Here is a 27,052-nt window from a genome sequence, read left to right as displayed (position 1 = left end):
CGCTTTCAATGGAGATTGGCGGTCGCCTCGAACCATAAGAAATCAGGTGGAGACTGGTCGTGACATGAAATCATAGAAGAGATATAATGAAGATAGTTGATCGAAATAATGGAATGCAAAAGGGGGCCAGGGAGCTAGTAGTTAGCATGGGTCAATGACGGGTTTCGTCCGAAATGCACATCAGTGACCGACTTCAAGGAATACTCCCATGTAGCTTCACTTCATCGTGGAACTCACTGAAATTACGGACCATGTCTCTTGCAGGTGTCTATAACTGCTCAGGAAAAGAAATTCTTGGATTCTCGGACTTTTGAACTGCGTTCTGGACAGTTCCTTAAAATGAATGGGCATTCATTCCAGGAGCTCAGTTAGCTGTGTATGCCTTAGACTTTTCGCTACATTGCCGTGCATACCACATTATGAGTATCGATTCACAGTCGACCAGCACACCAGCTACGGTATCTTCGCAACACTCCTTCTTTTCGTGATTAATAGACTTTTGTGCATGTATTATACTTCTCTGAGAGACATAGTTTATGTTCTACACCATACAGGTGAGATGAGACACAACGTGCCTTGTTACTTTTCTTCTCCTGAGATTTGAGAAAGGATGAGAAGATACTTTTTGGAACTTTGCCTAATTTTGGTATCACCAAGGTATCACCTCGACTCGCAGGTGGGTCATGCAGTCAGCCCATTCCGGCTAGGCAGAGAGGTGGCGGTCCAGAAAAAGCATCCTCTGTAATGCCACGCACCAAACGCACCGTTGACCAAACCGGCTTGATGCGGTCCCATGACCATTTTAGGCTAGTGTTTTTGGGTTCCTTGCATCTATAACATACTTCTCACATCCGCTTTGAGGCCGTAATGTGTTTCACTACAGTGAAATGACCTGCAACCCCCCGAATACGTTGACCACTTCCGTAGTTGTGGCCAGTGTAACGAACAAACCTGGATTTTTTCTTCTCTGTGAGATGGTAGATGAGTTTTGACTTGAGGAATTGATAGGAATCCTGTGAAGACCATGGTCATACGAACTTCTGTGGATGGTCACCGCGCGCCCAAGACTCCGCCACGAAGTAGACTAGGTAGAATCTGTTGAGATCTCGCCACTTTTGTAGTTATTGCCTCCAAGTGCTATTATTTAAGATAGCCCAAGCTCCCCAAATGATTCTCTCTGCAGATTCAATTTTCAAATCATTGATTACAACACTTCTATCACAACGTCGCACTGCCAGCAAAAGTCAACCAAGTCACCCGCAACACAGCAAACAAACAATTACCAAACAAACATTCCCCAACACTATTCAGAAATTTCCAAAGACACTGCACAAATTCACACTCCACATTCAGCTCCTCAAAATGATCATGTCTTTTCCCGAAGAGATCCGTGAACTCCGCGAGAGGCTCGGCCATGCCTCCTCCCTCATCGACAGCCTCAGCCGCTTCGGCATGCCGTCTTCCACCATCGCCAACCTCCAATCCAGCCTGGCATCCAACGCCCGCTCCATCGAAAACACATATACCCGCTACCGCTCCGACTATGGCGCTGCCTTCGAGCGAGGCGATACTATCGCTGCTAGCGCTATCAACTCATGCAACATGCAGTTGAGGCTGATTCAGACGAACTCTCACCGCTTGAAACCGAAGGATGAGATTCAGAATCAAGAAGGTATTGTTACGGGGTTGGACATGGAGGGGAGGTTTACGGATATTGAGAGGGAGGTTATTGCTGCATTTGAAGGGCTTGCTAGGAGGCTTGGCGGGAATGGAGGGGGAGGCTTTGGAGGTTTTGGAGGAGGAGGTGGTGGTGACGGGAGAGGGCTGCTAGCACAGCTTCAAGGGTTTGTGAACCTTGGGGGTTTGTCCTTGAGAGATAATGACAGGGGTTCTGGAGGTGACACTGTTGTCTCGAAGCGGGAGATGGGAATGATGATCCAGCATCTGAGAGATTCTTGGACTGTGGAGACGGTGGGCGGCAGAACCTATTATGTCAATGTCTATGAGCCGAGCTTGAGGCGATCGGATAGACCGAGGACGGGGTTCATTCAGGTTGACAATGATCGTGATCGGGATCGGGATCGAGACCGTGGTCTGGGGATGGGACTTGGAGCATGGAGGGGCAGGTTTGATCCAAATGATGGATTCGGAAGAGGACCTCCAGGAATGGGTTTGGGTCAGAGAAATGGTGTTTCTATCTTTGAAAGATGATTGATTCGTTTGTATCGAGGAGATGTTTCTCTTGAAAGTGAATGTTTTTAGTGCTTTACTCGGACACTTGAAGTTGGACGCACGATGATCTCGATCGAACAGCAAAGGGAATGAATCACGAATAGTTGAGATGAGAAGGGGCAATATCTATTCACGCGTATGCATGGTGAACCAACTGTTCCCTATTAAGTTGTTTTAATTGACCAATCCTTCGTAGCTCTGAATTGATCCTAAATAATACATGATTTGAAAGGCTGAACGATCCAACAGGTGAGGCTAAGTCAGCGAGATGTTAGATCTTATACTTCTAACTTGGACTTATATCGATTTAGTAAAGAGAAAAGACAAAATAAGTTTGAACAGTAATGTACCAATAACCGCGGGTCGGTTTGAGCCATGAATAAGAAAAAGGCTCTGAAGTAAATTTGGTGGCCAGGATCGATGACGAAATTTTCAGCACAACTATTTCATGGCCTAGTTCACCAGCAACTTATGTTCTAAAAACTGACCAAGCTTGCTCACGCAAGCAGCAAATTGTAATATTTCCCGCGGCGTTTACGAATTTACAGTCTTGCGAACTGCAGCAGCTAATGTTAGCCGGATTTAGAGTTATGACAACAGTGGTTCGCTTAACTAGGGGACAGACCCGAACCAGTCTGAATGCCAATATGACGAGCCAGAATATATTCTCTCATTTTGCATGCTACATGCTGGCATGCGATTGAAATTATCTATATATCTTTCATCGATAATCATCATTTTGCATATTTAATCGTTCGACAGCTCAACGACACGAAATTTTCATCTCCCAATTCCGCCGGAACAATATTTATCGCAAACCCCAAAATGCAGTTAAAAGTCGCCACAATCTTTGCCGGTCTCAGCGCGACTACCATAGCTATATCTCTTCCTACACAGGACAATGTGCTCTATCCACCATTCTGCAGCGATATCGACCTTTCGCACCCACATTTAAATGCATCTGAGCCGATAAACTGCATCGAGCGATTTGGTTCTGTGAAGTCCCAAAGCAGTCCACCATTCGAATTGTGGAAAGCCTCAAATCACACCAGAATTTCGGGAGAGTCCAAGGGCTCCATTATCTGTCTCATCGGCGAAGATCAAGACACTCCGAGACACACCAATGAAACCACAAATAGCATTCGGAGCCGCTTTCCAAAGAAAGGAAGCAAGCAATCCTGCAGGACACCAGCACCCTACCGCTCCGACTTCCTCCCCGGCTCCAACAATAACCAACGCAAATGGTGCTTCCGCGAAGGTCCCATACCAACCCCAAAAGATCTCAGCGCCCTGTCCATGCTCGCTCGCGACAAATTCGACGACACCTGGAAGTTCCGCCGCATCTGGCAAATCCAGCGCACCAAATGGGCCAACAAGCAAGTCATGAGCAAAAGCGACAGCGACAACGACGGCACTTGTTTCTGCACCATGCTTCGCGTACGAACTGCTGGGTTGAAAATTTGTAATTGCGATAGATGTGATGCCATGGTTCTGAATATGGGGATGCATGATCTTGTTGGGACACTGCAGCATGAATGTATGAATGAGGGATTTGCGAGTGGATATGTGAAGATGAGGGATCCGAATGGATTGTTTGTGGTGCATGGGTTTCCGGGGAAGGAGGGCATGGTCAACGAGCCGGTTGAGCTGGATCCGGTACTTAATGCTCCTGGCGTCCTGACTGGGACTTGTATCAGCAATAATGAGTTCAGGAGGAAGCAGGATGATACTTATAAGGTGCTGGAGTGCAAGTGGAAGGATTGGTATGCTGGGAGATGTGCTACGAGGGTGAAGTACGGTGCCAATGGCAAGATTACTATCGAGCACTAGATCACGGTTCTATACATAGAGATGTGTTAAAACATCTCATGTGTGAAATCTCACAATATATCTCATCATATTTCTTTATTATCTACGTACCTCACTTGCGTCTCCTGACTGGATCCAAGTTCCGTTGACTTGAGTTGACTTATTGGGCCATTTCTGGTTTCGTAACGGCTTTTGAAAATAGAAAAAGCTCTTCAGATAGAATATTCTTCGCCCAACACACAGATGAGTTCGCCCTCCAGCAAAGGAAGCGCACCAAATTGGATGCATGTAAAGAACACGTGACTGACGAGTACTTGATTTATTTGTTGCACGTCCCCAAAACGAAATTGATGGAATGAACACATTATCATTGATTAATGTCAGATTGTTGAAGATGAAAAGAAGATCTTGGTATGAGTATATCGCACAATTACGAAACCTGCAAGAGCTATCTACAACTGGTACTTCTTGAACTCCCTAGTCTTAAGCTTCTTCTCAAACATAACATCCAGCTCTTCGTACGTACGACCCATAGTCTCAGGGATACGGAACCAAGCCCAAACGAATGAAATCGTTGACAGACCACCTAGTCGAGTCCATTAGCCAGAGTCCTTTCGCCGAGAAGGGAGAACTTACCGAAGAAGAAGCCAAGCTTTCCGCGCATATTTGCCTCGTCAGGATTAATCATATACGGGATAGCAACTGTCATAGCGATACCACATACAGCTTGCACAGCTGTGGCGACAGTAATCGTCCTTGCTCGAACCTTCGTAGCCGAGACTTCGCAGATGAGAACAAAGCACACTGGTCCGATCGTCAAGTCGTAAATGCCGTTCCAGATAACCATAATTGTTGACTGAGCCCAGATTACACCTGGACGGTTCTCATAATTGGGTGCGCAGTCCAATATGGCAATGAGAAACATCATGACTGCGAGAGTGGCAAGACCACAGCAGTAGATACGGCGACGCCCGACTTTGTTGATGAGGAACCAGGAGGCGACGGTACCACAGAAACCAACAGCTAGGTATCCGACACCCATGTCAAATGCTTTGCTACCTGGTAGACCCGCCACTGTAAGTGTCAGCTTGAATCATTGTACACGGAAAACCTGAGCACCTACGTTGGAAGAAGTAAGTGGCATATCCGACCAAGTAAATTCCGCTGAAGACTTGAATGGTGTAGACACCGATTGAGATCTCTGTCCGTCTCCAGTTGATTTTCCTGAAGCAATCAATGTAGGTAGTCCCGGTTTCCATCTCAACTTCCAATCGGTCAGTCTCGATGATCATAGCGAGAGTTGGCTTCACATCCATTCCTTTGGAAGATAGTTTCTGCAGTGACTTCTCCGCGTCTTCGAATCTACCCTTTCGAACCAACCACCAAGGTGACTCTGGTGCGAAAGGCATTCCAATTAGAATGATCAATGGCCAGACCCATTGAGTTGCAAAAGGTGCGGAGTAAGCCCAGTGAGTGTCGAGCTTAGAAGTTCCGGCAATAACACCGTTCGCGAGAAGTTGGCCCATCACGAAGCAGAGGTTTATGAACGCAGTGAGGACACCACGCAGGGCGATAGGACAGACTTCTGAGGCGTAGGCGGGAGCAATGGTCGCGTACGTTCCGAGGATAAGACCTCCAAGGAGTTCCCCTGCAAGCAAAACCTTCAATGACCGCGCGAAGAACTGGATGAAGATGCATCCTGCAGTCAGAATGACACAACCAGCAAAGGTCTACTGCTTTGTTAGCATGGAATTCTCGGCAACTGAAAAGGTATGTTTACCTTCTTCCGACCCCACCACTCCATAGGATACGCCGCTCCCAAAGCACCTACGCACTGACCGATCGGATTCCCCATTCCGAGACCAGTTTGCCACGCTGCACTGATGATATAATCGCCCTTGAAAAGATATCCAAAATCCCGCTGGAAAGAAGGAGTGGCGTACAAATTGCCGAGCAGCTGCGGATCGAAAGCTGTCATGATTATACCGAGCGAGAAGAAGATGGACCATCCGACAGCACCGGGATACAACTTCACTGCCTCGAAGAAGGTCATCTGATGTTCAACCTCCGTAGCATGGCGAGCTTCAGATGAGTTGAGTACTTTGCTGTCGCCGACAGCGACATCCCGTACTGTGTTCTCGACATCGACATCACTTGGGGCGCCCATTGTAGCGGTATTTTCCTTCCTTCTTTCTCTGGCGATGAAAGTGCGGGGGAAGGGTTAGGGGCCAAAATGAAACGATCACGAACGAGCAGACATGGCCATAATTATACTTCATATGTCGTCGGACTGATTCCTCAATACGGTAAGACCCGGGGAACCCTATCAGTACCCCTTAGGCGACGGACGATAAGAGGTCAGGATGATTGTTAACATAAGAGATCGTGAATGGATGATTCGAGGATGGAGTGCACGGTGAACTGGGGCGATCTTTCTCCGAACATCCCCACTTTCGCCGGTGGAACGTTGCTATCGCGATTTGGCCTGTAACCTCGGATCTTCTCGACAAGCAAACATCCCCAGATTCACTGATAGATCTGAATCTATCCACTAGGCATTTCTGATACCTTGGTTACAAAGACCTTATCTTTAAGATTTGTCCGGAAGTCGGCCGTGCTGTGGAGGAGAGGAGGGAATGTTCGGTTTTGGGGAAAGTGGGGGTTGGTTGAATAGTGCCTGACCATGGAGAACAGGAAGAGTATATGGTTTCACATCCTGCGGTTTTACAGTTCTTGTGATGCTCAGAGAGGTATCGCGAGAGTGTTAACACTATAGCCAGTTTTCTCATGTCGTCAAGTTCATTCAAGGCGACCAAGAAGGCTTGTCTGTCTTGGACGATTGCCAAGCCTCCAAGCCTCCAAGTCTCCAAGTCTCCAAGTCTCCAAGTCTCCAAGTCTCCAAGTCTCCATGGCTTCCCGACGTGGGGATTTCAGGTTCAGATCCAGTCCATTGTTACTCAATTGCTTCATCTCTCTTTCTTTCTTCATTTGAGTTGGATATCGTTCAAAGAGAAGCGCTGATGGAGATATTTGGGGAAAAGCTGGTCAAAGTATGATCACGTGGAACTGCTGTCACGTTCCTCACCCCCTTCTCTCTTTCATTGCTGGAAGAGCTGGCCTCACCAATAGTTGCACTCACTTGAAGTTCTGGACATGAAACGTGACTTAAACTTCTGAGTTGCATGTCTCAGTGTCATGGTCGTATTCGATTGTCACTTCCCTTTCAATCACAAGGACAGTCGTTCTGTGTGAAATGGTATCGACCCGCTGTACCCTTGAATTCAAGACATGCCAATACATCTCAGTTCTCGCTTCACAATGGCTTCATGGAGGAGACTTGTTTGGTAGAGCTCAATACGGGAAAACTTTTTCTATCTAGCAAAATCGTTGCGTATGCGCGTCTTGACGCAGATGTGAGGACGAAGAGTATGTGTCCGAAATAGGTCAGCATCTGGTTCCTTCCAAACACTGTCCAGTATAGTTACCATATAGCAATACACCTAACCTCAACGCTCTCCCTCGCTTCCTCATTCTCCGTCCCCTCAATACTGACACTAGAATGCATCACCCCACCAGCACCACCCCTTCCCTCCTTCTCCGCATCACTATCAAACAGCTGTATCACAAGCACCTCATCCGGCTCTTGCTTCTCAATCCAGAACCACTCATGACTATCACTCCCATATGCCAAGTACACATTCTCAGGATGTCCCTTCTCCTCCTCCTCCCCTCTCACACCGCTCGGAACCCGCACCTCAAACTCCACATAATCCTCCCTCGGAAACGTCTTACCATCCGACAACGCCAATGGATCCCTCAACACCCTCTTCAACGGCCTCCAAACACTAAACATCGCCCACCTCGAGCCCTGATACCTGTCTTTTATCTCCTCAGGCTTTATCCCCTCCGCCAGCAAGCGGTCTTCAGCCTCCAAAATCTCCTTAGCAAACTCCTTCGTCTTAGGGTGGTACTTTCTCAAATGCGTTCTCGCACCGCTTGGTGAGTAATCCAAATGCACTTTCGGCGCTGGACTGCCCTCACTCCCAGCTTTTGTGCCCACCATTTTGAGAAACATCATCATCTCCTTTTCGGACTCCTCTCTCGCAAGGCCATCAACTTCACTATGTAGAGTCCTCCTCATAACCAGCGAATCTGTCAGTACGGCCTTGGCCCCAGTAACGCGTTGTAAAAGCGCTTCAGTCTCGGGAATGTAAGTGGATTTCAGCAGCTCCTCATTGCTCCAGTCTTGGTGAGAACATGGTGGAGACGATAAGATGCTGGGGGAATACACAGCAGTGAAGCCGTGGGTGGAGAGTTTGTAAGGTGTTTTGGGGCCGAGGGAGAGGGAGGGACGGATGTCGATTAGTGGGAGGGAGCGGATATCGTTAAATTCTGAAAGGCTGGGGAGGTGGTAGAAATGGGTGCTTGGTATTGGTTTGATGCCTTTCGTTATGTAGCGGAAGGTACCATATGTTTTTGGAGGCTCTGAGATGCTACCCATGGCTGGTCGGTATTTGGGACCTTTGGAAAAGTCGGATTTCTGGAGTTGTTGTTGTTGATGTTGATTTGAATTAGGTTTTCAATCAAATTTCACCTTAGAGATCTGTTGTGAACACGGCATTCCAGAGCTATGGGAACTACTGTTCAAGATGGTATTGTACTGGATGAGGTGAGATAAGCCCGGGTACTTCAGATAAGGCCGTATTTAGTTCCCCATTCTTGGCTGCGTAGATGACACGTGATTGCCTGCTCTCATCATCTCTTTACCGTAGCCATTGCCTGGAGTTGTCCCTCGAATTAAGGGAAATATTGCCCATGATTCTATCTATATGATGAAAGATTTCTTTGATTTCATGGTCCTCAACACCAGAAATTGACCGTCTGCCCCAATACCGGCACGCTTCATCGTCCTCAAACTTGTGGAGTCCCATTCCCCAACATTGTCTCCGAATGACGCGCCCAACAAAGTCACAAAGAACACAGAGATCATTTGCAAAGGTATCGCTGATCTTACCATGGATGTATGATCTGTCGACCAAGTCCCCGACACAGTCATCTTCGCCGTCTCGTTCCTCGCCTGAGTCCTAAGCGAGATCAGTAAACAAGGCCGAGCTCGAAAAATAATTATCGTCACGAAGTGAAACAGAAAATACTAAGTGGCGAAACAGAAACATATCCCAGGACAGGACACTGCTGATTGCCGTCATAAAAACCATCCAGTTTCCTTACCGATTTCGAGAATGTTTGAGACATGGAAATAATAAGCACGGCTACTGACAATGCGTCGGCAGTCACGGTGATGAAGGTGAGGTGCCGAGACATGGCTAATCAAAATCTATTGGAAAATTTCAACAGAAAAGCGAGAAACGCCCGCAAGTACACCCAAACCAAGCCCCAACCTAGACCCATTCCAAACACAAGATACGAAACACCCAAAATACCCTCAGCAAACAAACCTCCAGGCCGTTAACTCATCATCACTCATGGCCCACCACTAGCCCCCGCACTCATAACGGCAATCTGCGCCCCCCTCAACCGATCAATCTCCTTCTTCAACATCACCATACACGTAACCACAACCGTAACCTCATCCACAAGTACCTCCCTTTCCTCTTCCCCTACCCCTGTCCCCTTTACATCTCCCACCCCAACACCCTCGCCCATAACCCTCTCTAAACAACACTCCAACCTCCCTCCATTCCCCGCACTCGACCCTCTACTCCCCGGCGTCCTCGTCTCCTCACTTCTAATCAACTGCGCTACTCTCACCCTCTCAATCTCCCTCTCTTTACCCTTTGCATCAACACCTTTGAAGATCTTCTCGAGAACGAGGAGGTTATCGGGTTTAGATGTGGCAGTGGTGTGGTGAGAGGAGCTAGAGGAGGTAGTGTTGGGTACAGAGAGGAAAGTGGACTTCTCTTTCCGGCTGCAGTATCGCCATTCGAAGTCTCCGTGGCGCGGAGACGAGAATGCAATGGTTCGGCCGAGGAGGCGACGACTGTTTAGCGGGAAGGAGATTGCGCCTGTGGTGGTAGGAGCAATGTTGGGAAGTGGAGTTACGGGCGATGAAGAGGAGATGGAGAGGCGGGAACTGGGGGTCGTAGAGCCGGAGGCGGTGCCGATGGGTGTAATGTTCGTTGTAACTTCCTCGTCGCTCTTCTTGCCGTGATCATCGACGTGCGACGAATATGATGCCCGTTTGCGGTCATCACGTCCGCAGTCAATTGTAGTGTCCTCGTCTTCCTCCTTGAATTCACCGACATCTCCGTCCTCATCTCCACCAATCCTCACAACAGGCGGCCTTCCAGGACCGAAACGGTACTTGGTCCTTGCGATAGGCTTTCTCTCTGCATCCTCTGCATCAGCCAGAAAACAACTTCCGCTCCCCCTGTTTGGCCTGATTGACAGCCATTTGGGGCGCTCTGTTTTTCCCTCGGCATCGCATGCGAAGATCGGGATGCAGAGTTCTTTGGTCGAAGTAGGCCAGGAGACTAGGTCTTTGCCGACAGATTGGATTTGGAGGATTGTGGTTGGCTTGAAGGGCTGGTTGGAGGGGAGGAGATCTCGTGTGGTGGAGGCGATGGATGGTGCGTAGGTGGAGGAGTATGAAGGTGGGAGGGTCGTGTTGGATGTTGTCGAGAAGAGGGAGGGTGTGTGACGGTTCTCGGAGGAGTACAGGTTGTGGAGGGGGATGGAGGAAGTGGTGGGTGGCTCGGAAGCTGTCGTTGTTGCTGTTGCGGATTTGGACATTTTGGAAGTCTGTTGACTGTGTTGTTGATCTGTGAAGTTTTTGAAATTCGTGGTATCGATGAGAACTGTCTCGTATGCTCTTGTCTTTGTGATATTCAGTTCAAAAGACCTCCATTCTCACCTAGAGATTCCATCAATATATATCTCAATCCACCCCACCACATGGCAGCTCATCACAACCTTATTTGTCCCCCTGCGCCTTGCTGTCAGCCCTGTCACAGGCACCAATGTTTGGGGCAAGGCTTAGCCTCACTCGCCTATGACGCAAAAGGGTCGAGATACGGAACGCGAAAAGACATGGGAATAAGCGATCCAATCAACATCCATGGTCAACCTTAACAGATCTTGGAAACGTCAAGCGGGGCATCTGTCTCCCGTTGCTTATTTGTCGATCCGATCTTCCCCATTGGGTTTTCTGGGACGCGCAGGGATCTTCGGATTGTGGTTAAAGATGGTTGGTTGAAGAAGGTTTGGTGAATCAAATGATGTTTGGGATGGCTGTACAGTATGGTGTTGATCTGACGAAATATTGCACGAGTAGGTTCAATTGAGATATCGGGATCTTTTTGCCCTAGTGATTGAAATGCGGCGATGCGAAATGTTGCCAGACTCCGCGTGGGTTTGTCAGGATATCAATCATAAACCCCAGTATAAAGCTTCCCCTTATGAACTTCCTGCTCAACCCATAAAGTCCACTGGAAATACTCCATCATATGATCCGGGATATCGGAATGCAAACTTGATAACCATCCAACAGTTGGATTTGATCTGGTTGGATCGTTGTATTCTTGGTCTGGATTGACCAGTTGACGAGGCGCTCGTTCGCTATTCGTTATTGGAGTCATCTGTTGAGAAGTTAGTATCCTTTTTTTTCGAATGCTGGAGTTACAAGGTAGACTGACAATAAGTTGCATAGATACGAAATGCGCTTGTATCAACTTGCCGACAATATTTTTGGGATCGATGAAGTGGACGAAGTCTTGTTGTGGCAGCATCATGAACAAGCCGTAATACTTTCGTAACTCCATGTATGCTACGCTTGCGATCAGCAGATATCGCGAAGTATCAAATGCGAACGTACCATCTTGTGACGAAGTCACCAAGTTCCGCGCCATACTCAGAAGTGTTCCATAAAGCATGAGTTCGTAACCCCTTTCACAAAGAAACCCAAATTTCTCCAGCGATCTACAAGCAGCTCGCGACACATCCGTATGAACAAGAGGCGCCAGCTTGAGCGCAGGCCCAATGAGTTCCATCTGCTCATCTCCAAAAGCCTTCTCGAACAAGAACTTCATCCGGCTTTGTCCCATCTTCATCCCAACAGCGACGGTGCCCCTAATGAAACTCATGTATTCGCCGAGACCGTCGCTGATGAACACCGAATGGAAGAGCAGTGCGAAACATGCCGCTAGCATTGCATTGCCCTGTATGAATGATTTGATTCCACTATCTATGGCTTTGTTGAGCGATTCGATGGCTTGTACTCGATGTGTCATCCCGATAACTTTCATTTCGGGTTCATCCTGTTTGGCAGCAATGTCTGCGGCTGCCAGCGCAAGCATGGAATGTAGAAGGAAATCGTACTGACAAATTAGCAATGACCTGAGAGTCATGATGAGTAGAAAACATTACATCAGGCGATATACTCGGCACCTCTTGTCTCCAGACAGAGTCATTTCCAATAGGGTGTGATGGGTACGCTGATTGTATGAAGTGGTTGAACAAACGGAAATCTTGAATGGTGAACACGGGTAATTGAGTCGAAGGGTTGGTGGAAATAGAGCTGGACGTGCTCGCTTTTCGTATCATTGTCCCAGCTTGGTTAATCTGGATCTCGGGCCATTCGCATTTCAAGTCTCGGTGAGCGCAGTAGTCACACGATGGTCGATTCTCTTTGCACTGTATTTAATCAGTCTCATCTGCTCACCATGGATACTCTCAAGGGTGCATACCTTTATCCGGGCTCGCTTGCAATTGAAACATCCCGTTCTCGATTTGGTGTGGCCTTTTCGGCCTCGTTTCCTCACACTACCATCGTCGCTCCTGGGTACCTCGACGTCAGATGAAGTACTTGATATTTGACTTTGGGGAGTGATGCCGAAATGGCTAGGTGATCGAAGAGTTCCGGGAGAATCATCCGATGGGGTTCTCAGGAATGTATCCATATCTGCAACTTTGAGACACAGTGATTCCTGGTTCGGTACAGTGATGTTGTAATGGGAGGTGTGGTTCTGATCGGCACCAGATCTAGAGGCAAGTCGTTGGGCATAAACGCTTTGCACTACGCAAGCTTCGATAACGAGTTTCTATTCACAACAGTTCTCCTAACAGTCTGATAGCCGCAGGAAATATTCAGCTCTTCCTTATGCAAAGTGTTGCAGGGGCAGTGCAGGTCCCAAATGTCGTTGCCTGAGCTGAAGCCCTGCCGATCAGCTCCTTCCCGCCCCACGCTGGTGTGAAGATCACGTGGTCGGGACAGCGGAGGAATGACTGGTCTTGGGAGTTCCAATGGTAGAAAATCTCCGTGGAGGAGATGTCAGATAGACGTTCTTGTTTGAGCTTCAAATGCCGGACATAGCCTGGTGGCAGTGTGCCTTGAACTATTGCTCTGGTCCTGTTCTGGCAAGTTACCCATCTGGTGTGACCCATGTATGATGCCAAGAGCAGGGCATATGAATTGGGACGAATCCTTCTTTATGTCGAGCGTGCACATAGTGATCGATTGATCGCCTCTTGATTACTGGTACTGTTTTTACCTAGATATTCCAATGCTAGTGTCTCTCATCCACAAGCGGCGTTTCTTTGTGTGCTCGCGCCAGATGATTTCTTCGCAAGTTCTGGTACGTGGAGCATTTCTGGATAGCATCAAAGCCCCTCTCATCAATCCCGGAGTCGATATCGTGGGTCCAGATATCTGGTACATGGCGTAGGTGCTGGGACGTGTCGAACAAATCGGCCGTTGAAAGCACTGCCAGAGGGGACAATGGTATGGGTGCGATACAATATTCATCTACGCCGTTTCGTTGACTGTTGAGTTAGATTTCTACAGAAATCTCAATCGAAGTGGCCATTGACGTGGTGGGCAACAGCAACCTCATCGCCTTCAAATTCCCCACAAACTGGACACACAGTTGTCGCTGACGGAGCAGCAGATCCATCCCCAACGACCTCCGCTTGGCCACTCCCGACGGCCGTCTCCAGATTCGGGTCCGTTTTCGAAATGTTCTTCCCTCGACGATTCTTCTTGTTGCCTTTCGTGACAATATAATCTTCCAGACTCAACTCACTCGCAGGAGGCTCATCCGGCGCGTCAAGCCTGTAATCCCCATATTTCCTCCCCGTAAACCCACCAACCTGCTCCCCCATCATTTGCATCTCACTTCTCATCCCGGTTTCCATTCCCACCCCTCCACCATGACCATTGGCACCACTGCGTCCCTCTCCATTCCTCCCCAGTCCACTCAATCCCTCTGCACCCACCCTCGCCTCTTCCTCACTAGCCATCCTCTGCACACGTCCGACTCTCCCATCTTGAAGTCGCACTTTGATACCCCTCGGGTGGTTTCCTCGCGTGAGCAGTTCAGCCACGGTGCCTTGGACCTGGCGGCCTGTTGGCTGGTCGACTTTGAGCACGATGGAGACCGCTGAACCGGGGATGACTTGCTGGATGGTTGGGACGGATGAAGGCCCTGAAGAGAAGGTAGGTCGTTCGTTAAACCCACCTCTTGAGCGGCCGCCGCGAGCACGTCCTCGTCCGGGACTTGATGTTTGCCCCCTGCCAGAGCGGTTGGCGTGGTGGGAGGAATTCATATTGCGATTCGATTGCCGAGATTGTCAATTGAGATCCTATGTGGAATATTCCGAAAGCAATTCTACATACAGGTGGGACTTAGAATGCTCGATTTGGTCTAAAAAGTGGCTTTGAGGATGCTTGGTAAGGGACGAGGTCAAGGTTAAATATGAGATGATAGTTTAAGCGAAGCTACCTACCCACCTCGCGTTTGCCTTCCGCATGTGACATTTATCTTGGTTGAAGAGCTGATATAGGGGTAGCACCTGATATATTCACTGTTTAACTTTAACTTCTTGTGCAAATCTCGTACCATAACTTAGGCAAAGCAACGAAAGCCGGTGAGATACGTACTCGATCACGTGATGTAACCTTCTACAAGCTCAATTAGCCAGTTCAGAAGGAGAATACCAAGATCAAGCATGAGAAGTCCGTTGACAGGTTTCCATCAACAGCGTATGTCTGGAAAGTTGTGGTCCATAGGCTTCAGTTGAGGCTTACTGGAACCGCCGTCGACAACGAAGAGATAAAAGCATTGCTACCTGCGCTGATCAGGGTTGAGCTGAGGTGAAAATAACAAGAATCCATAGGGTTTGATGATTCTGAAACATTTCATTTATATACAATGAGTCGACTAGCCACTCAAAATCTAGCCTCAACCTTCTTCTCCACATCTTGTAAAGCCCAAGCACTACTCTTCGTCTTACTCCTCACACTCGTTGCCTGTGCCTCAGTAAATCCCTTCGCCTCAACCGCAGGATTATATCCCAATTTATTTCTCTTACCAACTTCAGTCGAATCAACTTTAGTGTTCGACTTCCCATCAGCACGCTTGTAGACCGTGACCACAACAGCGCCTCCCAGACCAAGGTTATGTTGTAGACAAACTTTTGTATCGTCAACCAGTCTGTTGTTTGCCCATCCTCTCAAGTGCCAGACCAATTCAGCACATTGAGCAATACCAGAAGCACCAAGAGGATGACCCTTGGAAATCAATCCTCCGGATGGGTTGATAATAACCTTTCCACCATACGTGATACCGCCACTGCGGACAAGCTCGTGAGCCTTGCCTGGTTCCGAGAGACCAAGTGCATCAATAACAATCATCTCATTCGCCGAGAAACAATCATGAAGTTCGCAGACCTTCACATCATCAGGTGTGACATTCGCTTGCTCCATAGCGACCTTGACCGCATACTTCGTCATATCAAAGCCCATAAGATCAATCGCCGATCTGCTGAACAGACTCGGCGAATCAGTCGCAAGACATTGACCTGCGATCAAAACAGCTTGTTCCTTCAAATGTGGGCGCTGGTCCAAGAAATCTTGCGAGACCAGAATCGCGGCAGCTCCACCGTCGGATGTGGGGCAGCATTGAAGCTTTGTGAGGGGTTCGTGGATCATGGGCGCTTTCATGACTTGTTCGAGGGTGTAGACGTCTTGGAATTGGGAGTATGGGTTTCGTTGAGAGTGCTCGTGGTTGACGCGTGCGATCTCGGCGAAGTCTTCGTTTTTGGCTCCGTACCTAAATAGCAATGGTAAGTATATATTCTGTCCAAAAGAGTGTGGGGTAGATGTACTTCTCCATGTATTCCCGACCAGCATTGCCGAACATCTGAGCGGCACCTGGAGCATTGGTGATCCCTCGAGTTGCCTTCATCATCTCGGAGCTTGTGCCTGTTGGGTTTGCGCGGTCGTTGAAGTAGCTCTGCAGACTTCCTGGGTTCATCTTCTCGAAGCCGACAACCATGATGCAGTCCGCGCCTCCGTGGCTGATGACATTGCGGGCAAGGTGCAGGCCTGTCGATCCAGTCGAGCAGTTGTTATTAACATTATAAATTGGGATCTGGGTCATGCCGAATTGGTAGAAGACTCGTTGGCCGCAAGTGGAATCCCCGTAGCAGTAGCATGCGACTCCTTGGTCGACGTCGTCATAAGTGATCTGGGCGTCCAGCAGGGCCTTGATGCCAGCTTCGAAGCCGAGTTCTGTGTAATCGACCTTTCCTCGAGGCTTGATGAACTTGGTCATGCCCACACCGAGGACATAGCATGGTTCGTTGCGCTTGATAACCATCTTGAAGAGTGTATTGGGAACGCTGGAACAATGAGAGATTGCGGTGATGGAATTAAAATCAGTCGACAATGATGACTCGTGAATGTACAAAGATCGTTACGTGTATATATACATAGGAATAAGAGGTCGATATAGAGTATTGTACAAGTCTGGACACTAAGGGAGGTTTATGTGAACAGCCACGGCGTTCGAATTGCCCCGGCTTTAGAGAATGCGGGGTGGACCGAGGCTGCGGCAACCCCATGATGGCGTTCATGATTACTCAGCTCACATGTGCGAATCCAATGCGAATTTAGTAGAGGGGACTATCCGTTGTATGGACATTAGACAAGGCGCAAAGACGTCAGATCTGACGATCTACTAAGTCGACCGAGCCAACTTCGGCACTCGGGTATGAAATCGTCGGCTCACATCTGTGTTGCATTTCTCGTGCCAAGAAATGATACACGTGAATCTAATGACATTGGTGGTGTAGGTACTCAGGCTGCTAGGTAGGTATGATTCCTAAAGATGTGGAAATTGCATAGATTTAAACGTTTTTTCTGTAATCGGGTACGCTATGAAAAACACAATGACTACACGACAATTTATTCATTATTTCAACTGATGACAATTCTCACCGTAGATTTCCTTGCTTTCATTTTCAACTGTGCGAAACCCCGGAGAAATATAGGAGCACTACGCAAACCACGATCTTGAAGAGAACGGAAACCGTACTCGCCATCAACACAAACGCGTCCGCAATCCTTAATTGTCACTTCATATCCTTTCTCTTCAACCCGATTACCGGGGTGTCCTGCCACGCTTCACTCGAGCTCCCACTCCTATTTGATTGTCTTCTTTCTCTCAACGACATTGAAGTGTCCCAAGGAACAGATGTTTCACTTGAAACTCCACCAGTTGTCGTTCCAGATCCCTGTACTGGTACAGGCAGCGACGGTGGTTTGTACTCATCGGGCATTTTAATATCAGCTTCGCGGCTTGACTCTGGACCCCAGTACCAAGTGCAGTCGACTTGAAACACATCATCAATGTGTGCGAGATCACCTGGCACGGAAATTTGGATCGTCTGCCATGATTGGCTGAGTGATGTCTGGCTCGATGATGTCGGCATTGGAGGTGGTCTGATGTGTTCTGGCATGGAAGCAGTTGGGTCCCGATACGAGGCTGAGACGTAGAACCAGTCAACTTCACAAGAGTAGATGTCATCAATGCCGCTCATGTCTTTTGGGGGTGGATGAGCAGTAATTGTCGTAGAAGCTGATGGTGTAGCTGTTGATGCTTGGGGATAGACGAGTTGATATGTGCCATTTACCTGATCAAATTGCGGACTCGTAGGAGGTGGTTGTACAGGTTGCGGTTGGATAACTGTTGTTGGCGGAGGTGGTGGGTTGGCTCGAGGAGATCCGCTGTCTGATCCACTTTTTGATGAAGGAATCCAGTGCCATTGCCCATCAGCGTCGGGGTCAACAGGGATTGGGTTGGGCGGCTTAGATTTCGGAGCTTCGACTTTCTTTGGTTCCTCCGTTTGGCTCTGAACTCCAGGCTTTGGCCTCCATGTCCCTTTTCCGAACCCTTCGTAGTGCAGCTTCCATGCTTGAAGGCAAGTCAGCACATTATCATAAGTGTCATGGCGGAGGAAACATACTCGTTGGATCAAATGTCAAATTTGTCCAGGTATCATCCAGATAGCATCGCTCTGTGCCAATGGTAACGATCTTGAGGATCCCCATTTCTCCAGGTGCTGGACGCAGGTTCTTGAGTGAGGCAACGACCTTGAGTAGAGCAACGCAATAGGTCAAGGCTATTTCTCGACCCAAACACTCATGGACTCCATGACCAAAATGAATGTAAGCAGTTGCAGGACGTCCAAGCTTGAACGTCTTGGGATCAGTAACAGCATCGGCATCTTTGCACGCGGGACCCTTTAGCTATCAGCGGAAGTCCGAAATAAGAAGTTGTTCGACGCCTACCAAAAGACAGATGACGGTATCACCCTTGGAGAATTTTCGTCCCTCTACGGTCGTATCTGCTGCACAAATTCTCAGGTTCCGCTGTGTACTGACCAGTCTTTGAGCCTCGAGTACGTATTGCTTCAGTACTGAATCCGTTGTTGGACCATTCGAAGCTACCAAGTCTTGGATTTTATCCCAGAGCTCTGCATTCGCTGGTTGTAGATAGAATTGTAGGACTTCCGCAAACTGTGTCCCTGTCAGTTGAGTAGCGTCGGAACCAAAAACGGGGAACCTACTAAGCTGACTGGAACCCCAACTCCTGCCACTCCGGTTAACCACATGATCTCAGCAACCTCATCACATGAGAGCCCGTTAGCAGATAGCTGACGGACGATATGCTGACCATACCAGCGAAGCGAGCCCAGCTTGATGTGCTTCCGATCTCCTTTGAGCACTGTCGTTAGTGTTTTGCACAACCCGCCAGTGACTGCTCTCTTAACACTCGCTTTGGTAGTCTTCGTCAGGATAGTCGCCCCTTCTTGAGCTAAGATCCGTCTTATGAAGGCAAGACCAGAATCATTGTTGTTGAAACCCCAGACGCGAACGTTTAAGAGATGTTTGTACAATTCCTTAGCCGAAAGAGCGCCGTGGGGATTTTGTGGACCCTGAAGATCAAGGTAGAAAAGATCGCCGATGAGACGAGAGCAAGCTGGGATTGCGATACTTCGAAAGTCAGGAAGCTGAATTGACGAATTACAGCGAAGCTGATGACTTACTCTCTGATAATGTCAATTTGACATAGATTATCTGCATTCATCTTGAATCCCTCCAGCTCCAAGCTTCTTTTTGCGGTGGCCGTCACGAACTCCATGACCAGCTTTGTAAACTCATCAGGTCCATACATAATCGACTGCAACAAAGCTCGCTGTGTCAAGTTTTCTGGTCCATCGCCACTGAGCATGAAAGATGAATAATCCGTCTTCCCAGGAAAGAGGTCATTCAATGCAGGAAGCCACGGTACCCTGAACGAAGTCTGATCTTTCAGGACCTGGGTAATAGCGGAGTGTTTGGTGAGAACGATAGGGGCAGCAGGCTTTTTTGGCCCTGTCAAAGAGTACTGTTTGATGGTACCTATCTCTTCTGCGATTTGTCTGTTCATTTTCCAAGTGAACATTGGCTGCATGATGTGCAAACTGTTGTAGGGATACCATCCCGGAAAGGCTCGCTGCAAAAGTCGGTAGAACATGGAGCCACCTAGGACTTTGTAATTCTGTTGAACTTCCTGCATGCCCCAGTTTGTGAGATTGGCAGCCGTGTAATCAATGGTGTAGAATCTGTCGGAACGAACTAAGACAACAGCGTCCGAGAAAACAGCACGACCGACTGTATATGGAGGACATCCACCGCATCCAGGATCCATTCTGGGTTTTGCATCTTCCACGAAGAGTCCTGGGTACAGCTCCACCATATCAGGATGATCATACAAATTCCTCAGAAGTGCAGATATCTCTGGGTCGGGATTGATATCTTCCATTGTTGCATGCTTCTTCAATCCGAAGAAGTGGCGAAATTCATTGAGGGAAGCGAGACCCCATTTCCGTGCTTGCAAAATGCCTAAGATCTCAACAACTCGGAGTGCTTTTGGTACCATTCTAGACCCGAATAAGCCTGCTGGATCTTCCATGGCACTTGTCATGATATTCACGAGGTCCTCGTCCCTGAACTTGCCGTCCGAACCTCGTTTGAGTCCGTCGAATTCTCGCTTGCTAGGGTCTGGGTCAATGCTCGCTTCGTACTTCAAAAAGGCTTGAAAGAATTCTGACGGAGACAGCTCGGAGATGTGTTTCGTTTTGTCAGGCAGAATTGAGCCTAGGAACGATTCGAGCCACTTCTCGTCACGCCTCGAGATTATAGAGTGGAATCGATAAAGGAGGTTGAATTCTGCGGACACTTGGTTGCCACAGCCCCGCTCAAGATCTTCTCCGTCATATTGTTTGGTGATCTCGACCCGAGGGTCCAGGGTCCAAGAGCTGCTGGAGTGATGCGTATTGGTCAGACCACGAAGATAATCGTGGAGACAAATGTTTATATAGAGTCCTCCAACAATTCTGGATTATTAGCGAACATTTTGTTCAAAGTAGATTTCGTGCTTACAGTCGTGCGGTTTGAAATATGTCATTGTCCTGTTTCGCGAGAGCTTTCTTCTTCTCTTCCTCGGCTCTGGTATGCGGTAGGCTGAAGCGACCATTCTCGTTAATTTTCAGCAGAATCTCAGCCACGTAGTTGTGAAAGCGATTGTACATGATTAGCATCACGTTGATACCGGGAGGTTGTGCCAGGAGACGCTTCTCATGAAAGGTGTCTGGCTTCAGGAGACCACATGACATTGTCCTGACTTTCAACTGGTCTTCTAACGAAGAGCCATAAAGGGGAGCCAAATCAAGATAAGATGAAGTGTCTGAGATATTGGTATCTCTTCTATTGGTCCGGAAGATATCTGGAAATACTCAGCAAGGATATAGCGGTAGGCTCATGAGTGCAAACTCACCATGGACAATGATTGTAGCATGGTAAAATAGAACCGAGGAGATACCAGCAGGATTTTCCTTGAACGTTTTATCGTCTCGGCTCATGAGCACTGTACTACTTGATAAGCCATCGTCGCAACTGTGAGTTCGAAAAGGACATTCTTACAGTCAAATAAAAGCCCAGGATCTGGTCGGACTCCGTGAAGTCTCTTGGTTGCCCTCGAAGTCCTTGCATAAGGTGTTCCAGCTTGTCCAAGATGAGGAACAAGAATGTTCTGAGATTGAACGTCAGAACAGTGCCAAAATTCAAGATAAAATATTTCTTACGTTGTAACTTCCATCTGGCATCCTGTATTGGAACTTCTCACCGAGATAGCTTCGTGGTGGGTGTTCGAGGCTGTCCCAAAGAGTCCGAACAATCGTGTGGGTCAATCGCTTCCTGGACTTTGAACTTGGTGACAGAGAGGCTGTAAGGGCAATCAATTTTTCCATCTGTTTGGTAATTAGATGACCGTCGAGTAGTCTGCACTTTTACGTACAGTCATGAGTTTGTCGTCTACTGGGTTCCCTTTCTGAGTTGCCAGCTTCAATAAAGTGAAGACGCTTTTTCGCCCGCCTTTGATGCCGACATGCCTGAGATCTTGTAGTATCCCAGTGGTGAGTGCCTTCGGATCGCCATAAGAATCATTGACATCATACTTTTCTTCAAGATCATCTTTCCGGTTAATAATACCCAGTCGCTCAGGAACGAATCGAACCACTTTCGTGCTCAGCGAGCTAGCTACAGAACTCATGTCGTAAAAGGCAGCATCTTTGATCCACCATGACCACACCGCAATCCCTGCTCCAGCAATGATAATTAAGGGAATTAAAGTGGAAACAAGGTGTACATAGGTGTGAATCAAGAAGCGAAGTTCGTAGAAAAGGTATCTCAGGTACAATCGCCAGCCACAAATGCCAAGCCTACAGCTCATCGCAAGTTTGGATAGCGACCAAGGCACATACCATGTTCTTTGCAGCATATCGAAAACAATCCACCTCGATGCCCGGTAGATTCTAAGCGGAACTTTGTGGAAGAGAAAATGGAGGGTGTTGTTGAAGTCCGGGAAAGCAATGTGGCCATGCTCAAGATACAAAATGATTGGAACTAAGCAAGCGAGTAAAGCGATATTGCTCAACAACCCCCAAAAGCTTGCCATGATTTCGAATTTCTTGCCTTCGTCAAAAGTTCTAATCACTGGTAAGCTGTTGTGACTTGGTGTATGGTCAAAGTTGAGATACATGGAGCTCAATTTCTCACAATAAACATTTCGAACTCTCGTAGTCCATCACCTGCTTTGGAAGAATGGGAAGTCCGGAGCTCACTCCTCTCGGATCACAGCCAATCAAATGAACTCAAACACAGGCGGCATTCTCCATTCCGCGGTTTCGTATATCCTCTGCTTGGAAACCAAGGGAACTCTGCCGAGCTGATCTAATTGGGTGGAAAGCACCTGCATGTCTCAGTCCAGCTCGTCGCCGCCCTATCCGAACCACCTCTCCACAACGTGTTGGGGTCTACGAGGTCGATGTTCAAATTGAAAAAGTTGGTCTGTCTGCACGGGGTATCACGTTGCAGGGCTGAATACCAACCTGTATCACAGGAAAACGTCTCTCTGCTCTATGATTTGACAGTTCTGTCAATCAGGCATGAGCTGAATGATCCGCTTCCGGTAGTTCCTTGCGAAAGACCTTGGCGTGTTAATCAACTTCCCTTTGTTGTTAATCAGCCTAATGGTGAATGTATCCTCAATTGATATATCCGCACCATGATTTCGGAAGCAAGCGGGCACGATACCGACAAGTCTGAGTGGAGGGTCAGGCTGAGAATGATGGAGGAGTACTCATGACATTGCCTGCAGCGTCCATTGTCTGTACCATCTTAAGAAAATAACTAGGCTTTTGAATGCGTCCAATATCAAGTGTTCAAGATGCCGAACTCCGATCATTCACTATCAAATCAGAGGAGACTCGTTTTATGTTTCGATGGAACAGGAAACAAATTTCAAGGGGCTCCATCTGATACAAACATCGTGAAGCTCTTTCAAATGCTTGACCGTCGTGATCCTAATCAGTTTCATTACTACCAACGTAAGTGACACTAGTAACACTAGAATGGGTACTGCTGATATCAAAAGCTGGTATTGGGACATACTCAGAAGGGGGCCACTCCAAGCCCCAGACTTATATCGCCAGGCTCGCAGCAAAAATATCTGCAGCAATAGACCAAGGGGTTGGAACTTCATTTGTGGACCATGTAGTGGCAGGATATCGCTTCCTCATGCGCTACTATCAGGTCAACGATGCTATCTATATATTTGGCTTCTCGAGAGGCGCATACACTGCTCGCTTCCTAGCTGAAATGGTCCATACCATAGGACTTTTATCCCAGGGCAACGAAGAAATGATACACTTCGCATGGGAAACTTTTTCGGAGTTTCAAAAGTGTCGTGGGGATGAGAGAAAGTCTGAAGAAACTCAGGAGCATGAACATTTCATGGTCAAATTCAAACAAACGTTTTGTCGTCAGAACGTCAAGATCCACTTTCTGGGTCTTTTTGACTGCGTCAATAGCGTTGGTCAATTCGAAGTGCCATTGGCCCAAAAGTCATTCACATATATCCCTAGGTCATCCGCGACTCATGTACGGCACGCTGTCTCGATACATGAGAGGAGGCTGAAATTCAAGCCAGCATTATTCAGAATGGATAACAAAGACTTGTCCAACGACACTGTGGAGATGTGGTTTGCTGGAAACCATGGAGATGTTGGAGGCGGATGGGATCTTCAAGGTGGTCAGAGGGTACTACTGTCGGATACTCCCCTACTATGGATGCTAGAAGAGCTGCACAAACTTCCTCGCACCAACCACACGCTGTCATTTCGGTACACGTCAATCTCAAATACACATAGTACTGCCAATTCTGAACCCAGAAAGTCTTCATCGGGTAGATTCGACTCTAGAAATGGCATCCGTGTCTTGGAGCCACATGATATGCTTACATTTGGCAAAGGCATATCATGGCTTGGGGTTCTGTTCTGGTGGATCTTGGGTGAGTGGGTCCATTCCATCCTGGATAAGCTGAGTCTCAGTGACAGAACTGCTCCCCATCTTCAACAGACTTGAATTGGAAGGAGGGAGATGGGTACCACGCCATTGGCCTCCCAATCTAGGAGCTCCCCGCGACATACCACATGGAGCCGAAATACATCCAAGCGTGTATGAACTTCATCGAGCAGGAGTGCTGAAAGATGACCAACTGCCACGGACGGGAGGCGATAATCCTCACATTAGTCCCCTGCGAGTCTCATTTTCATGGAGGAACAGAGAAGATAGGACTGATAAAGATAGTAACAGTCAAGTGGGAGACAGGTTAACAAGTTTGCCGCTTCCTGGGACTATTTTGTCTAGATTGAGTAGAAGAAAGAGTGGGAGGGGCACGAGTGTCTCAGATGTCCTTTCTGATGCGTTGTCAAACGGGGCTGCGAAAATTTGATGTTTAATGTGATCCTCATTAATATCATGGAACTGTACAAAGAGGTTGAATCCTGGAAAGCCAAGTGAAGAGCAACAAAGAGAGCGTCGGTTCCCATGAGAATCCTAGAATGGCAACCATTGGCACTGACCACCATACTTTCCTCCCCAGCCCCACTAATAAGAGAAGAATCAGTACAGGTCTTCAATTGAGTGATTTTTCCAGGTGATTTGAGAATATCAAAGGCATGAATTGGAGAGACAGTCTTGAATTCTGAAATCTACTTACGTGCCCGTTCTCGCGCCTAGCGTCATTTATCAGACCGTTGCAGCCCATGAAAAAGAGCCGAACACAGGTCTGAGTCGAGTTGTCGGGAATGTGGGCGCAGCACAGAAGCCTTGAGCTACTGGATGAGCAGCAAACTGAAATCAACTTCGGTCCTTGCCACTCTCCATCCCGACAGATACACTCCGTGACGGAGTGGAAGCCTCCACAGCTGTTTGTCCAATACACACAAATTTGCCCAATGGGCTTTCCACTGCTAATGGAGGCAGTAATATGAGTCTGCTTCTCCACGGGAGTATCTCCATTTATGAAATTGCCTATATTGGTTAAGATTTATCTCCGTAGTCAGGCCTTGCTGATAGCTTCGCTTACCTGGATGCCACTTTCCATCCCAGACAATCTCCATGATCCGAAGATCAGTGTGCTGATAGAAGCCTCGAATGATGATACCCTTTGAACCTGGATCTCGAGCTGACCGTGGTTGACACAAGAACGCAAGAGCTGTTCCTTGAAGAGGCGTCGGAAACGAATGACCGGTATTATACTGCTCGCTCGAGTTTCCATCGAAACATATTTCCTGAATATGATCATCTGGTGCCTGGAAATAGATTCTGAAGAAAGCATTAATGGTCAGAGCATTGGATGTCGACTTTGGTAGTGGAAGACATACCTGATATAAGGAGTATTCCCTTCTACCCATGCGACTGCACCGATACGACTGTGCCCAGAAGCAATAAAATTTCCGCCATTGATTCGTCCATCGTGGAGTCTCCCACCAGTCACACCGAACACTCGTACTTCGTTATTCTTGCCAACGTAAAAGGTCCGTGAGCATGCTTGCTACGCTAGATTGTCAACGAGCTTTCCCAATGCTGAACATATTGCCAGTTGGCTGGTGACAAACGCACTTTGTTCCAGGCGAACATCACAGTAGCCATTGGAGTCTCCATCTTGGCCCTTCCGGGTGGGACCATCACATAGGCGTTTCCACCATCCCATTTGGCTCCATAGTTGTCAGTCGTGAAAGCGTGGATACTTCCATCCGGAGTTTGATAGAAGATGCGCTGCTAAATGTCAAACGCGATTGCCTTTATCGCGGGAGGGTTTTCACGACTTACATAGCTCCTGCCGTTATTGAATTGACAGCCTGCAATGAATGTCTTCTGTAGAACCGACTTGACGCATGGAATAGTGGACATAGCGAGGGAGTTTCTATATCTTTGATAACTTTTTGCCTGCTATATCAGTGACTGAGTCGATCTTGCGCCGGTGGAGACTCCTTCTACAGAGACCTTCGCAACAGCTCCCACCATGCAAGAAGTATGGCCGAAGCATCTTGTAAGCTCTACTGCCATTCGGTGGCATTTCCGAATCCCAGGCTTGTTATTCTCGACCTAAATCTCCCTAATCCGACGCCGCTTCCGTCTTCCCGTGTCTCCGAAATGTTGTGTGCGTGTTCAGCCAGCCATAGAGGAGCTCATGATATCGGATCTTTGCTAGCTGCTACTCGACGGAGCAGTCAGCAGAGACAGCAATGCTTGCATGCTCCGACAGCACCAAGGGTCCTTGATAGGTCTCCGTAAACCAAAGCGCGATCCAATGCATGTGATAACACTATATGGCCCGCGATGATGTTCGGATCGTTCCGGACTTGGCGGCGTATCAGTTTCTCTTGCAGGCGCCTTCTATCAGCAAATGAAGCGCCGCCGGGTGATTGAGTTGCATACGAGCTGACGTGTTGTGCGACACTGTTGTGGAGGTCCTGTGGAGGCATTAAGACGCGATACGCTAGCTAAGCGAGAATGAAAAGGGGGCCTGGCACTGTTTGTATGCGGGGTATTCTTGTTCAAGATGTCTCAAGCGACAGTCCACAAACGGGCAACCAGACCAGAACTAGAAAGGCTGTTCGGGTTCTTTTCAGCTAGCCAAAGATACAGCCAGCCACATAATGCCTCTCAAACCCTTGATGTACTTGCGTTCCCGCACGAACTGACCCGAGCCGTGTTGAGTCCATATTTACCCCTTGGGAGACATGCTTTGCAATATCAGACGCCCTGGCTCACCTCCCAAACAACACAGCCCAAGATCGCCAAACCCAGCGATTCTCAAATGAT

The 27,052-nt window shown here is 48.1% G+C and overlaps 11 protein-coding genes across 11 annotated transcripts; 3 read left to right on the top strand and 8 right to left on the bottom strand.

The window, feature by feature from the left end:
• The first annotated feature begins 1,517 nt into the window (after nt 1–1,517).
• Nucleotides 1,518–2,288, top strand: ONS95_003579 (uncharacterized protein). Its single transcript, XM_058496894.1, has one exon. It carries the CDS (start codon nt 1,603–1,605, stop codon nt 2,209–2,211), a length of 609 nt encoding a protein of 202 aa, XP_058352836.1. The 5' UTR covers nt 1,518–1,602; the 3' UTR covers nt 2,212–2,288.
• A 769-nt stretch (nt 2,289–3,057) lies between these two features.
• ONS95_003578 (uncharacterized protein) lies at nt 3,058–4,062 on the top strand (the record flags this gene model as incomplete). The annotated part of the gene is made up of 1 exon (XM_058496893.1): nt 3,058–4,062. One exon carries the CDS (start codon nt 3,058–3,060, stop codon nt 4,060–4,062), a length of 1,005 nt encoding a protein of 334 aa, XP_058352835.1.
• A 431-nt stretch (nt 4,063–4,493) lies between these two features.
• ONS95_003577 (uncharacterized protein) lies at nt 4,494–6,208 on the bottom strand (the record flags this gene model as incomplete). The annotated part of the gene is made up of 4 exons (XM_058496892.1): nt 4,494–4,627; nt 4,678–5,115; nt 5,165–5,771; nt 5,822–6,208. The coding sequence occupies 4 exons, from the start codon at nt 6,206–6,208 to the stop codon at nt 4,494–4,496; spliced, it is 1,566 nt and encodes a 521-aa protein (XP_058352834.1).
• Nucleotides 6,209–6,895: 687 nt separating this feature from the next.
• ONS95_003576 (uncharacterized protein) lies at nt 6,896–8,689 on the bottom strand. Its single transcript, XM_058496891.1, has one exon. The coding sequence runs from the start codon at nt 8,540–8,542 to the stop codon at nt 7,523–7,525; it is 1,020 nt and encodes a 339-aa protein (XP_058352833.1). The 5' UTR covers nt 8,543–8,689; the 3' UTR covers nt 6,896–7,522.
• A 238-nt stretch (nt 8,690–8,927) lies between these two features.
• ONS95_003575 (uncharacterized protein) lies at nt 8,928–10,791 on the bottom strand (the record flags this gene model as incomplete). Its single annotated transcript, XM_058496890.1, has 1 exon — nt 8,928–10,791. The coding sequence occupies one exon, from the start codon at nt 10,789–10,791 to the stop codon at nt 9,523–9,525; it is 1,269 nt and encodes a 422-aa protein (XP_058352832.1). The 3' UTR covers nt 8,928–9,522.
• Nucleotides 10,792–11,423: 632 nt separating this feature from the next.
• Nucleotides 11,424–12,956, bottom strand: ONS95_003574 (uncharacterized protein; the record flags this gene model as incomplete). The annotated part of the gene is made up of 5 exons (XM_058496889.1): nt 11,424–11,636; nt 11,694–11,824; nt 11,873–12,374; nt 12,424–12,690; nt 12,744–12,956. 5 exons carry the CDS (start codon nt 12,954–12,956, stop codon nt 11,424–11,426), a joined length of 1,326 nt encoding a protein of 441 aa, XP_058352831.1.
• Nucleotides 12,957–13,845: 889 nt separating this feature from the next.
• ONS95_003573 (uncharacterized protein) lies at nt 13,846–14,601 on the bottom strand (the record flags this gene model as incomplete). Its single annotated transcript, XM_058496888.1, has 1 exon — nt 13,846–14,601. One exon carries the CDS (start codon nt 14,599–14,601, stop codon nt 13,846–13,848), a length of 756 nt encoding a protein of 251 aa, XP_058352830.1.
• A 567-nt stretch (nt 14,602–15,168) lies between these two features.
• Nucleotides 15,169–16,967, bottom strand: ONS95_003572 (uncharacterized protein). Its single transcript, XM_058496887.1, has one exon. The coding sequence runs from the start codon at nt 16,214–16,216 to the stop codon at nt 15,224–15,226; it is 993 nt and encodes a 330-aa protein (XP_058352829.1). The 5' UTR covers nt 16,217–16,967; the 3' UTR covers nt 15,169–15,223.
• Nucleotides 16,968–17,409: 442 nt separating this feature from the next.
• On the bottom strand, nt 17,410–22,421 carry ONS95_003571 (uncharacterized protein; the record flags this gene model as incomplete). The annotated part of the gene is made up of 10 exons (XM_058496886.1): nt 17,410–18,251; nt 18,304–18,580; nt 18,629–18,856; nt 18,907–19,333; nt 19,387–20,718; nt 20,765–21,107; nt 21,159–21,248; nt 21,305–21,413; nt 21,466–21,630; nt 21,678–22,421. The coding sequence occupies 10 exons, from the start codon at nt 22,419–22,421 to the stop codon at nt 17,410–17,412; spliced, it is 4,557 nt and encodes a 1,518-aa protein (XP_058352828.1).
• Nucleotides 22,422–23,108: 687 nt separating this feature from the next.
• ONS95_003570 (uncharacterized protein) lies at nt 23,109–24,304 on the top strand (the record flags this gene model as incomplete). The annotated part of the gene is made up of 2 exons (XM_058496885.1): nt 23,109–23,268; nt 23,316–24,304. 2 exons carry the CDS (start codon nt 23,109–23,111, stop codon nt 24,302–24,304), a joined length of 1,149 nt encoding a protein of 382 aa, XP_058352827.1.
• Nucleotides 24,305–24,778: 474 nt separating this feature from the next.
• On the bottom strand, nt 24,779–26,137 carry ONS95_003569 (uncharacterized protein; the record flags this gene model as incomplete). Its single annotated transcript, XM_058496884.1, has 6 exons — nt 24,779–24,829; nt 24,942–25,255; nt 25,311–25,549; nt 25,609–25,778; nt 25,847–26,002; nt 26,057–26,137. The coding sequence occupies 6 exons, from the start codon at nt 26,135–26,137 to the stop codon at nt 24,779–24,781; spliced, it is 1,011 nt and encodes a 336-aa protein (XP_058352826.1).
• Between the last annotated feature and the right edge of the window lie 915 nt (nt 26,138–27,052).

Source organism: Cadophora gregata (assembly GCF_030347475.1).
Source record: "Cadophora gregata isolate MNR1 chromosome Unknown scaffold_13, whole genome shotgun sequence".
Lineage (NCBI taxonomy): Eukaryota > Fungi > Ascomycota > Leotiomycetes > Helotiales > Ploettnerulaceae > Cadophora > Cadophora gregata.
Note: the sequence above shows the minus strand (reverse complement) of the source record. Positions and strands in the feature narration are given on the sequence as shown.

Coding starts and splice junctions, on each gene's coding strand:
- ONS95_003579 (XM_058496894.1), top strand. CDS start 1,603: ATGCAGTTGAGGCTGATTCAGACGAACTCTCACCGCTTGAAACCGAAG.
- ONS95_003576 (XM_058496891.1), bottom strand. CDS start 8,542: ATGGGTAGCATCTCAGAGCCTCCAAAAACATATGGTACCTTCCGCTAC.
- ONS95_003572 (XM_058496887.1), bottom strand. CDS start 16,216: ATGCTCCAGGTGCCGCTCAGATGTTCGGCAATGCTGGTCGGGAATACA.